Raw genomic sequence first — 12,900 nt, 5'->3', positions numbered from 1 at the left:
ATATACAGGAATAGACTAAATCACACACAGTGCTGTCACCAATATAAGTTGCATGTTTCTAAGCTGAATCCGGGCAGATTTTTCTTCCACTATAAATGAATAATTTAAAGCAGCAGTTCTTTACCTTTTTTGAGTCGTGGACTGTTTTGAGAATCTGGTGAAAGTTATTGACCCCCTCCCTAGAGAAAGGCACATAACCACAACTTTCAATGCAATAAATCGACTTTATTTGATAGAACATTCATTGCCTCATACAGTGTAAATTGATGGACACTCCAAATTAAAAAAAAATAATCTTTATGCTCAAATGTTCATTTCAATGAAAAGGTTGTTGTTTGGCTTGAATAAGAAGATGAAACTGTGGAGTCATCTTTGACATCCAATCGATTTCCACTTTTCATTATTCATTCATTCATTGTCACTGCACACCAGAATTCTCCAGGGCTCTTTGAGTTTAATTCATTTTGTAACATTTCCTTTGTCCTCGGGTCAATAAGGTCAACTTTGGCATGGTCTTCATCACTGATACAGTCTATCTCAGCAAGGAAAAGATATGAATCCACAATCCAACTTTTTCTAGGAAAAGGTAAGTATTTGAAGATATTACGGCCTCAGTTAAGCCTTAAAGGTATATGAGAATATTCACAAGCTGTGATTAACTGTGGGAAATGAGAAATAAGCACTTCATATAGAGATGCAGTTGTTCAGAGAATGATGCAACAACTTAGATGGTAAACATAGGTCACCAGAGCAGTCAGCAGTGCTATAAGGAGTGGCAGGGTGCATCTTGAATGGGAAACCTTTATTTATTCTAGAAGTCAAAACCGGATGTCACCTGACCGTGTGCATCTTGTATATATAACTGACAGAAATAGAACAACTTAGTATATAAATATAGTGAATATAAAAGTTACATTTGTATCTGACCTTCATGGACCACCTGAATTCCATCCATGGACCACTGGTCCAGATTAAGAACCTGGGATTTAAAGGAATGTGCTGCCACCTAGCGGTTCAGGAAAAGAACCTGTTTCATAGAGAATAGAATCTGTAACACAAGGGATCCGATCTTAACCCCCAGAATAGTTACTGTGGCAACATATTGTACAATGATGCAATATTGATTTCATTTCTTTAAAACAAAACTGATGACGTAATACAAAGCCTTGGACATATTTTCTGTTCATGTCAGATTAAATAATAATTATAATGATGTAATGATTTCTTCAACAGTAATGTTAAATAAAGATCTGTTGAATTACATCATCCACTAAGTTATCACATTTATAGCTTCTCACTATTCTCATTGTATTACATCCATCCATCTTTTTATATAAGACCACATGTAGAAAATATAAATGTCAAAAGGCACAAAGGCCTCCATCACATAAATATTCAACTTCATCATATCTAAATGTCTAATTCATCCTGTGCTGTGTTTGTTTTGTAGATGAGGAGCTCTCTGATTCCCCGCAGTGGAAGAAGCACTGCAGCCTGCTCCAGGACGCTCCAGTGCACACAGCTTTAGCAACCATGAGGAGGATGAAGGATATCGTTTCATCGGACACAAAAGATTGCGTGCATTATACTTTACATGTTATCCAAAATAAAGCAACCGGGAAGCGGGGTTCAACCAGTTCAAACTCTCCAGTTGGTCTAGGGTGGTTGCAGGAATAGTCCCTTTCTGTCTGTGTGGTGGAGATGTTCTATAAAGGCTTTAACCCTGTTGTGTAAAGTTTCCCTCTGAAGCTGCTTTAGCCTCTCCATCTCTTCCCTGGCTTGCTGCTGCTGCCTGGCCAGTTCCTTCTGTGATATGGAGTCAATGGTTGCAATATTTTTCAGCTGCATGAGAGACACGTTCCACCTGATGGAGCCTCGGTGCCTCACCGATCTGGTGGGGTTGACTGGCACCGATATGGACCGCCTCTGTCCCGCCTGCTCACATCCTCCATCAGGACTTTGGGTTTTGCTGGAATAGAATCTGGCTCCATCCGAGGTGTCGATACCCCTGAACGGTCTCTCTGAACTTTTTCGTCCGTCGATCTCTTCCATAGCTACTTTGACGATAGCTTTGGGTTCACATAATTTAATGACCTTTACGCTCCTCTGTTGCTGTACCAGCGAGTCTTTCCTCTGTTGTAGCACTTTGCAAGTGTACCTGTACTGTTTGTCCAACAGCTTTAGTTTATGCTGCAGATCTGTGTCCTCCTTTCGGTTCATCACTCTTATGTCCTTTTGTAGCACGCATGTAGGTCTCCTGTACCTTTGATCCATTATGTCCAAGGGCTAACCCAAGAAATGTGTCTTTTTTACTCTCTTATCAGTAATGTTTCACTTTGCTACACCAATACATTTCAAATGAAAGCCATGCCAGTTTCTAACCTGATTTATGTGCAGCTTTGCTCAGAGGGTTGTGTTGGCATCAGAGTCTTTGCTGCTATGGCTATGTCAGTGTGTGGAATATAATATCCTATTGTGTTTGAAGGCCAGTGGAGAGGATTGTTAGGGACTAGAGAGCGCAGGATCTTTGAGGCCCATCCTACTTTATTCTTCTTACTGCTATTGGCCATTAAGTGGCAACATATTGTTTGATCGTTTTTAACACAAACAAATGACAAACATTTTAAGGCTATTTGTTTTTACAGTAAAATAAAGGACATTATCAGAAATTAAACAGTATTGTGCCTTGAACCTTAACATTCACTTGAAATTGAATGATGTAATTACTACTTAAAATTGAATAAAGTTAAAGGAGGTTCAAATAGACACAGCAAAAACAATCCATATGTGTAGACATATACGCATACAATACCATATATGCTAATATGAAGAAATATAGACTTACCAATAAGTCAGTCAGTCTGGTAATTGCAAGTTTCTTTTGTTATTGTTATTTTGGCCTTTGTATGTTGTTAGAGACTGTTTTTCTATCACTGTTTGGAATCTATTGTGTTGAAAATGCAAACAATCATTTTAGTTTTTACAATATTTAGTTCAGATAAAAGAATACACTGCAGTACTTTGTTTCACATTTTCTGGAGCAGGTTAGATGAATCCTTTAAAAACCAGCAGGAAGTCTGTCTGTTTAAACATTAAAGTCCTCCCTCCCACAAAGTAAAACTCAGAAACAGACAACTTCCCATAAAATCACACATTCCTCTGACAGCCTTTGAGGTTTTGACACTTAATTCATTCTGCCGGTGAGTTTATTTCTAACTTTAACACCTGCATAACAGGATGGTTCACTGCTAACACACCTGCTGTCTTCTATAGCTATGGAACCCTTTGCATTTTTCAACTCATTCTCTGTCAAATCAATACTGAGATCTTCCATAACTGCTACTACTTCTCCTCTGTGTCTCTGCTCTGCTGTTCTGCTTTTCTCCCTCCATCTTTCCCCTCTAAATCTCATCCAAAATGGCTTTGTTGAAGAAGAGCAGTATATTTGCTGCTGGAACAAACATTGGAATACAGACATTTACACTTATGGAGCAAAGCACCATTTGAGACAGAGATGGATTATGGGCCATGTAGTATTCAGACAGGTCTTCTCTTTAATCTGATCACATACATGGTAACTATCCCATTCCTCTTTCATTTATTTCAGACAAACCACAGTGACCACTGCTGGAACTACAAATGCATCACTTCCTCCTGCATGCCAGTGGATCTTTCCTGGGAAACGCCTGCCAGACAGTGAGTGTTTATAACAGCAAATGTAAAAGCTTTCAGAAAATGGCCACAGGTTACATCGCCGCTGTCTTCTGTAGTGTCAGCAACGTTTCTTTTCTGTTCACTTTCTTTTCCAGATCAGGCATAGATGCTGCTCTAGCTTTGTGAAGATGATGCGAGCAGTGTGTGTTGATGCACCAGGAGGTCCAGAGAATCTGCTGCTGCGGACTATCCCGGCACCTCAGCCTAAAGATGGACAAGTCCTAATTAAAGTTCATGCAACTGCCCTCAACAGAGCTGATTTACTACAGGTAAAGTACATTTTACATTCTCACAGACTGTACAACTTGACTCAACTAAGCTTAATGGTAACAAGTTTGATATCTGTGTTTGATAGCGGCGAGGCATGTACCCGCCTCCCCCAGGTGAGAGTGAGATCATTGGCTTGGAAGCAGCCGGTACCGTAGCTGCTCTTGGTCCAGGTCTGAAAAGAGGCTGGAAGCCCGATGACAGGGTCATGACCTTGCTCAGTGGAGGAGGATATGCAGAATACGTTGCCGTGCCTGAGGAGCTGCTCATGTCCGTTCCTTCAAATCTCACATTCTGTCAAGCTGCTGCAATTCCAGAGACTTGGCTCACTGCGTTTCAACTACTGGACCTCATAGGTATAGCTACAATATAGCAACAGCTGAAGAAATGCTCAGTGTAATGGATTAACTTGGTTTTCCACAATGTATGGACATAAAGAAACTTGTTGGAAAAAGGTTGGCAGCTAACCAGGCTCATAAATTGATTTAGCAATAGTTTCAATCAGCTTATGTAAATGGACAAACTATAGTCAACAGTTATTCATGCCCCTATTTTTCCCCTCTTATTAACAACTGGCCAATATTACTTATTCCATACCTGTACTGTTTGTGCCGTAGCTCAGGTGAAGGAGGGAGAGATTGTGCTGGCACATGCTGGAGGCAGTGGAGTGGGAACAGCTGCCATTCAGCTGGTTGGTCTGTTTGGTGCCGTGCCAATCGTCACTGCAGGAACCCCAGAGAAACTGGAAATGGCTGAGAAACTTGGAGCTGCAGCTGGATTTAACTACAGAGAGGAAAGCTTTGCTGAAAGAGTTCATGAATTTACAGGAGGTGAGTGTAAACAACAATTCTCTGTACAAAGGACAACATTGCATATTTGCCCATAATGAGTTAATGTTGTTGTAGAAAACCATGTATCCTAAATTTGGTCATTTTTACTTCTTTATAGTGCGACTCCTATAGTTTGGTTTTCACAGTTGGTTATTACAACATCAACAATAATTATGATAATTATGATTCCCAAATGAGGTCAGAGGTCATGAACACTTCATTTGAATAACAGTTCTCTACGTTCACAGGTAAGGGAGCAGATGTCATCCTTGACTGCATTGGTAGTCGTAACTGGGAGCAAAACATGAACTGCTTAGCCACTGATGGCCGATGGGTGCTGTACGGCACCATGGGAGGGAAAGCAGTGGAGGGAGATCTTCTGGGTCAGCTGCTTTCCAAGAGAGGACATCTTCTCAGCAGCCTCCTTCGCTCACGCTGCCTTCAGGTGAGACTTCAAGCAGGAGAAACATTGATACACCAGCTGTAATTATTCATCTGTGTGATATGTGACTCATGTCCTGTGAACATTCAGCTGTGGCTCTTTTCTTTGTGTGTCTTGTTTTGGGGGAAGGAAGGTGATTTGCATGATAGGTCTGACACATGATTTACTGCTATTCTGCTGTTGATGCTGGTCCTGCTTTGCATTTTCCCTCAACAGTATAAGGCGGAGCTGGTGAGGGCTTTCACACAGAGAGTTTTACCTCATTTCTCTGACCAGGCTGCCTCCCTGAGGCCAGTGATTGACAGCACATTCAGCCTGGTGGACATTGCAGAGGCTCATCGGCACATGGAAGCCAACAGAAACATTGGCAAGATTGTCATTAATGTGATTCAACAGGGAACTCAATGATGCACAGCTCTATATTTATATGTTTTCATCTTTATCCAGATTGTTGAAATTATAATAAATGGAGGTTTATGTCAAGATATCTACCTGTGGGTTTCATGGCCTAACGTCATATTGTAATAACTGCAGAACATGATGTTAAATAATCACTTGCCCTAATAGAAAAGTCACCCAAAGATTCAAAATGTTACTGATGTTCTTGTAGTAGTTTATAAATAGTATTGCTTGTATTAGTGGTAGTAATAGTCAATAAGATGTGAAGTGGTGGATCAATATGTTGGTTGTCCAGCAGTATATCATCAACTGCTTGACTGCTTGTGATTAAATTCCCTCACATTGTCCCCAGGGGATCAGCCCTAATGCTTTCAGTTCCCCCTTAACTTTACTTTTAGTACACTCAGACTTTATTTTACAGTATATGTCACTATATTTTTTATTAGTACAGATAACAAAAATATATACTGTAATCACTTATTTAAAGGAACGTGCTGTCATCTAGTGGTTCAAATCTTCCACTGCGTACAGAAGCTGATGAATGTTTGTCAAACGTTTTGTTGCACTGAGCTCAAACCTGGATCACTGCATGAATTTGCAAGATCATTTTCATTCCTATTCTCTTCCGCGAGAATATCAAGTATATATTTGATTGGCCCCTGATACATTTTAAGCACAGTCTGAAAATGTTGTTATGTTAAGTTGTTTAGAAGCTTGGAACTTTGATTAAGTTTCCTGTTTGAGCTTCACTGCTCCCAATTGGTCTTTGCACGGCCGTGTGGCACGACAGCAGTAAGGGGAAATGCTGGTGTTACAGCAGCATAAAGGGGAAACCTGCACTATTCCTGTTGGGGCAGTTTACTCTCTTAACCTCTGACATAAAGTATTTGTCTATCGTGATAACCATCCACGCAAATGTTCCCAAAATCTGAAATGTCCAGAGTCAGGTTTCATGTGTTCATCTGTTGTCTTGTCTTCTGTCTACTGATCCATGTTTCTCTACCGTCTCACACCTACAGTTGAGCGCCATCTGCTGGAGAGAAGAAGACACAGCAAACATGATTCTAGGATTTTACCCATTTTACCGCCTAATGACATTTATACCAATCAGAACTTTATTTTGTGGATTTGTTATGTGAACTGTTTCTTCTTCAATGACAGAAAATGTATAGATATGTAAGTTTGAAAAAAAAAGTTTGTCAATAAAACAAAGAGTATTGATAAATGATGATCACCACCTGAATCCTCACTTTCTGTCAGGTTGTCAGCTGAAGTCCGCGTTTGTGCGCTGTACAGACAAACAACAACAACAAAAGTCGTCTTCATGTCAGCTCACAAACATGATCGCAACAAGCTACTGGCTGATCTGATTGGCTGACTGTTGTGTGTCTCTCTGTCTTTGTGTCCAATCCTGTCAGCATTCTGCTCTCACAGCTTCACAGTGGAAAGCTGCAGCTGCTAATGACTGAGCTTTACCAGGAAACACTGGACCTTTGCTCTGATACTAACTGTGTTTAACACTAAACTGCTGAAACACAATCAGCTGACTGAAACTCTACTGACCTCAGAGTCTCCAGTCTATATTTTGGACTCTGCTGAAGATCAGACAGCAGCTTCACTCCTGAGTCCTGCAGCTTGTTATTACTCAGCTCCAGCTCTCTCAGATGGGAGGGGTTGGACTTCAGAGCTGAGGCCAGAGCAGCACAGCCTTCATCTGAGATCTGACAGTATGACAGCCTGCAGAGAGAGGAGGATTTCAATAAAACACTGCTGAGGGTCAAGTGGAAGGAAGAAGGTGTGTGTGTGTGTGTGTGTGGGCTGGTAAATTCATAAAAAGTGTTAACCTGCTTGATCTTTCCCTGATGGTCACTTTTATGTTTTCTGAAGTATATTCTAAATAAATGAATTGATTATAATCACAGTCATATTCAACATTAATCAGGTAAAACTCCAGGTGTAAATTGAGTTTCAATATTTGCTGCACAAACTCAGCAGTTGAATAGTTTGTTGTGTTTTTACTGTGATAAAGTCTGAAACGCAATCAGCAACTGGAAATTACAATGTTGTCTGTGTGTTTACAAGGACGTCTGCCAAACGAGGTGATAAACATTAGAATCACACCAAATACCACAGTGTGATTGTGTTTTGTGTTATTATGAACACAGAGTGATGAATAAACACAGCAACACATATTCATGTTTCACCCAAACTGGGAAGGGAAGACATCCATACAGGTGATCCTGTGTGATCACATCCTGCATGCAATCATCTGTATGGATGTCATCAGGCACATTTGAAGCAGACAAACAGTGAGCGTAACTAGAAATGACTCAAGTTATGAGTCTGAATCCCAGAAAGCTGCAGAATCGCAGCTTCTGAATTGCATACAAAATGACCAGAATAAAGTGTCAATCTTAATCTTTGAAACAGGATGAAACCAGAAAAGGACAATTAATCATCCAAAGAGTGCAGGAGAGACTAGAAGCTCTAGTGGGCTTATCTGAGGCGTCTCTCCTAATGCTATCACTACTTACTGCTGATCAATGAGTTCATCTGTCTTCCTCTTTAGCTTCCACAGTGTTTTTGTGTTTTGGAGTCATTATTTCACAAGAAGACTTCAGGTAGAGACTCAAAGCCTGGTCTCACAAAAAAGTCTGCAATTGGCTGGCACACACCTGTTAGGATCTGTGCGTGATGGCGCTCTGTTTTTGTATTTGTTGTTTTCATGCTTGTGTTAGTTCCTGGCTGGGCATGGCTACCTCATCCCTGTTCCCGCCCTCTGATTCCACACAGCTGATCACCATTTCAGCGCTCATCAGTGGTGGTATTTAGGTTCCAGGTCAGCCAGCCATGCTTGGCCACAGAGTACTCTCTATACTCACTACTCAATATTCAGTACTAGTCAATTCTGTTTCAGTCTAGTGATCCGTTTGTTCATGGGACCTTTAGTAGGACTTTGCATGCTGCGCTGTTTTGTTTAAGTGAGCGGACCTTTTGTTTCCTGTGCTCCGGGATTCTGTTTTTGGGATTCACTGGCTTCTTTAAGCGTTCCATGTTCAGAGACTCCAGCTGCAGCACCCAGCCTTTATGTTCCCAGCTTCATCACGGGTTTGAGTCTTCATTAAATTCTGTTTGCTACCTGATTCCATGTTCTGGTTTCTGTGTTCCGCATAACTGGGTCTGACATTAAAACAACTTGATCGCCTGCCGATCATAACACCAGGCCACACACACACACCATCATCCACACACACTCCAAGACAGCAGGCAGAAATGGCACACAGAGCATCCTACACTGCCTACAGTGAGGGAGTGATTCAGTGGCAGCACATAAACAACACAACTTACATGTAAATAAGCTGAAGTGGATGAAACAATATGAGAGCTGTAGTGGCGTCCAAAACACAGGTTTGAGCAGAAGAGAGAGAGACTGAAGTTCAGAGAGAAGCAGACGCTTCCCAGCGTGAGCAAACAGAGTTTACATATCAGGGGTCGTGGCAAACACTGACATATATTCCACTGTTGGTGACAAATCATTCATCTATTCTTTTAATGAGCAGTTACATGAAAACACATCAGAGCACTTTATATGTTTCTGCTCTTAAATATTCACAAAACAGTTTATAAATTCAAGAAAAGTGCACCAGGTGCTAGTGACCACTTTGAGTTTAGTAAAGAAGCTCCTGGTGTGAAAAAGGTTGGAGAGCCCTGAAAAAGACTCTTCATCTGAGGGACATAAAGACCACAGACAACATTTGAGGATTCATGGTGAGTTGAACTGACCTCAGAATCTCCAGTTTACAGTTTGGACTCTCCACAAACTCAGACAGCAGCTTCACTCCTGAATCCTGCAGGTTGTTCTCACTCAGCTGCAGCTCTCTCAGATGGGAGGGGTTGGACTTCAGAGCTGAGGCCAGAGCAGCACAGCCTTCATCTGAGATGTCACAGAAGCTCAGCCTGCAGAGAGAGGAGGATTTCAACAAAACACTGCTGAGGGTCAAGTGGAAGGAAGAAGGTGTGTGTGTGTGTGTGTGTGGGCTGGTAAATTCATAAAAAGTGTTAACCTGCTCCATCTTTCACTGATGGTCACTTTTATGTTTTCTGAAGTATATTCTAAATAAATGAATTGATTATAATCACAGTCATATTCAACATTAATCAGGTAAAACTCCAGGTGTAAATTGAGTTTCAATATTTGCTGCACAAACTCAGCAGTTGAATAGTTTGTTGTGTTTTTACTGTGATAAAGTCTGAAACACAATCAGCAACTGGAAATTACAATGTTGTCTGTGTGTTTACAAGGACGTCTGCCAAACGAGGTGATAAACATTAGAATCACACCAAATACCACAGTGTGATTGTGTTTTGTGTTATTATGAACACAGAGTGATGAATAAACACAGCAACACATATTCATGTTTCACCCAAACTGGGAAGAGAAGAGAATGACACGTTCAGTGTCTGCTGGTGGTCTCACTGATATATTTGGACATTTAGAAAACATTGCACATTTAGAAACCCAGCAACAGAAGACAAACACTGTGACGCACCGCTTCATCTTTGTGCTTCAGCGCTGAAGCAAGGTGACAGAAAGCACACAGGTGATGGACAACAGAGAGGGAACAGGGATTTGTTATTGATCTTCTATATTGGATTTGGATTGTTTGTCCAATCGTAATCTCTGAATGCATGTCGGCCCCTGAACGTGTTAGCATCCAATCGAGGACGGTAAATGGTTTCCTGTCTGACATCCATACAGGTGATCCTGTGTGATCACATCCTGCATGCAATCATCTGTATGGATGTCATCAGGCACATTTGAAGCAGACAAACAGTGAGCGTAACTAGGAATGACTCAAGTTATGAGTCTGAATCCCAGAAAGCTGCACAAGCTCCTGTTTTAGGGGGAATAATGCTTTGTTTGCATAACTCAGCTCAATTAAGTATGAAGTCTGAATACATAAGAGCACAAATTAGTATTAAATCCCATTTACGCCCGTGTATCTCCACTCTGAGATTAGCTACTAAGAGGTTAGCTACCAAATCTGGAAGCACAAACAATCTCTTCCACCTCCTCAAACAGCATCTCTGCATGAAACTGAATGGAACATCATCAATTAACACCCTTTACCCGGCAAGTGACTACTTTTGGTCATTTCCGCACAGGTCATATATCATGCCCATCCCCCGTCCCAGAGAATTCAAGAATCATGTGGTCTTCACCCAGCCAATCAGCAAAGTTTGCCCAACATCACAAGTCACGTGATTGTGGCATTGACCAATCAGCAGAGACCAGGAACACATCAAACTTCCTGTTTCTTTCAAAATCAGAAAAAGATGCTTTTGCAGTTGGGTTTCCTCGACATTTACCACCATAACACCAAACTAACCATGGTAAGTTGATGAAACTCACACATGTTATTGTTGAGTAGTTGTGCTAAGATATGTGTTGATGTGGAGGACTTAGTGAAATGAATGAAAATACGGCATGAAAAATGCGGGCGCCATATTTGATTATACTATCACTGTAAGTTAAGAGTTAATTTGGTATGTCCGTTTTTGGACATATGCCCGATGCATCTAACAAGCCGTGCATTTTGTGCATTTGCAGTGTGTTTTTAGTTTATCCATAGTGAATATGAGGGATTTTTGTCAGTTTATGACCTTATAACAGTTGTTTTATTTATATAAAAGCAACTTTATTTATGATTTTCTCCTTCCTTTAATGTTTTATGGCAAGAGGAGGGAGACTGCTGTCGTGCCAGCAGTCTCCTTTGTGGCTTGAGCAATGAGACAAACCACAGTCTGAAATGAAGAACTTTGATTAAAAAATATAAGTGTAATAAGTTTGTTCCATGTTAGTGACAATTGTTGTTTTCCCCAGTGCTCCATCTGCACTGTAAAGTATTACACACACTGAATCAATTCAATTAGTCAATGACATCAACATGACGACATTTCTGTCTAAAAATGTGTCTGACCTCAGAATCTCCAGTTTACAGTTTGTACTCTCCAGGCCAGCAGACAGCAGCTTCACTCCTGAGTCCTGCAGGTGGTTATAACTCAGCTCCAGCTCTCTCAGATGGGAGGGGTTGGACTTCAGAGCTGAGGCCACAACATCACAGTGGGTCACTGAGAGTCCACAGTTAACAAACCTGTTATTATAGATTAACATGAAATCCATTATTAAAGCAGAGCACTTACTAAGTTACTTCATTTTAAGATGTGAATAATCTGAGTAATGATAATGGACACTGAGCAAACACCTTCACTTCTAACTGAGTGTACTCTTTACATTGGTGGGGAACCTCCGGCCTGTTTGATCCGGCCCGCAAGACATTACATTACATTACATTACATTACATTACATTACGGTCATTTAGCAGACGCTTTTATCCAAAGCGACTTCCAATAAGTGTGTTCAACTTAGGTGGGCAAAAGAACTTCAGGTCACAAGAAATCGTAAGTGCATTTCCTTCTGAAACCAACAGCTAAGAGCATAACTAGTGCTAGAGTAGGAGTGCAATAAGTTAGGTACCTAGACAAATGAGAAAATAAAGACAATTAAGAAAACAAATTAGTGCATCAGAAAAGCACGAGCTAGGACAGAAAAGCACGAGCTAGGACAGAAAAGAACGAGCTAGGACAATCTAGAGACAATTTTGACTCTTTCGATGACGGCATGTAAATAATTATACTGTGACCCCCCCCCAACCCCCCATACAGGGGACAGGATTACCTGTTAGTTGATATTATTATTAACATCTGGACTAACCAAGCCTTTCTGCAGTTCCTCACAGCTGGGATCAGTCTCAGTCGTCCGGCCTTTGATGTATTGTACTTTCCCACATTCAGCTCGTCCAGAACCTCCTCAGACATCTGCAGCATGTAGGCCAGGGCTGAGCAGTGGATCTCTGAGAGTTCCTTCTCTGAGTTCTTCTCTGACTTCAGAAACTCTTGGATCTCTTCATGTACAGAGTGGTCCTTCATCTCCATCAAACAGTGGAATATGTTGATGTTTCTGTCAGGAGAGATATCATCAGCCCTCTTGTATTTCAGGGTTGTGATGGCTTTCCGGATGTCCTCTGGTTTGCTTTTTGTTTGACCCAGCAGACCTCCTAAGAGACTCTGGTTGGACTCCAGTGAGAGACCATGAAGGAAGCGAACAAACAAGTCCAGGTGCCCATTTTCACTCTGCAGGGCTTTGTTCATGGCTGAGCTTAGAAAGACATCCAGTGATGGGTTACG

The 12,900-nt window shown here is 41.2% G+C and overlaps 2 protein-coding genes and 1 long non-coding RNA gene across 3 annotated transcripts in view; 2 read left to right on the top strand and 1 right to left on the bottom strand.

The window, feature by feature from the left end:
- Positions 1-12,900, bottom strand: part of LOC143006033 (uncharacterized) — a 201,465-nt gene that overhangs the window by 126,117 nt on the left and 62,448 nt on the right. Inside the window, exon 11 of the mRNA XM_076157354.1 lies at positions 9,436-9,609. Coding sequence (XP_076013469.1) covers positions 9,436-9,609 — 174 coding nt within the window. The remainder of the gene's footprint in view (positions 1-9,435; positions 9,610-12,900) is intronic.
- LOC143006058 (quinone oxidoreductase PIG3-like) lies at positions 3,130-6,252 on the top strand. Its single transcript, XM_076157398.1, has 7 exons — positions 3,130-3,200; positions 3,619-3,696; positions 3,810-3,983; positions 4,070-4,337; positions 4,599-4,811; positions 5,060-5,256; positions 5,470-6,252. Exons 2-7 carry the CDS (start codon positions 3,640-3,642, stop codon positions 5,659-5,661), a joined length of 1,101 nt encoding a protein of 366 aa, XP_076013513.1. The 5' UTR covers positions 3,130-3,200; positions 3,619-3,639; the 3' UTR covers positions 5,662-6,252.
- LOC143006065 (uncharacterized) overlaps positions 12,829-12,900 on the top strand; it is a 30,620-nt gene continuing 30,548 nt past the window's right edge. Inside the window, exon 1 of the long non-coding RNA XR_012964197.1 lies at positions 12,829-12,900. This is a non-coding gene — a long non-coding RNA (uncharacterized LOC143006065).

This window comes from Genypterus blacodes, unplaced genomic scaffold (assembly GCF_046128005.1).
Source record: "Genypterus blacodes isolate CSIRO-AG114 ecotype Tasmania unplaced genomic scaffold, CSIRO-AGI_Gbla_v1 ptg000073l_1, whole genome shotgun sequence".
In the NCBI taxonomy this organism is placed as follows: domain Eukaryota; kingdom Metazoa; phylum Chordata; class Actinopteri; order Ophidiiformes; family Ophidiidae; genus Genypterus; species Genypterus blacodes.
Note: the sequence above shows the minus strand (reverse complement) of the source record. Positions and strands in the feature narration are given on the sequence as shown.

Excerpts from the sequence above, each read along its gene's own strand:
- LOC143006058 (XM_076157398.1), top strand. The coding sequence starts at position 3,640 with ATGCATCACTTCCTCCTGCATGCCAGTGGATCTTTCCTGGGAAACGCC. Across the intron at positions 3,697-3,809 it reads TGGGAAACGCCTGCCAGACA|ATCAGGCATAGATGCTGCTC; the intron begins GTGAGTGTTTAT and ends TTTCTTTTCCAG. Across the intron at positions 4,812-5,059 it reads AGTTCATGAATTTACAGGAG|GTAAGGGAGCAGATGTCATC; the intron begins GTGAGTGTAAAC and ends CTACGTTCACAG.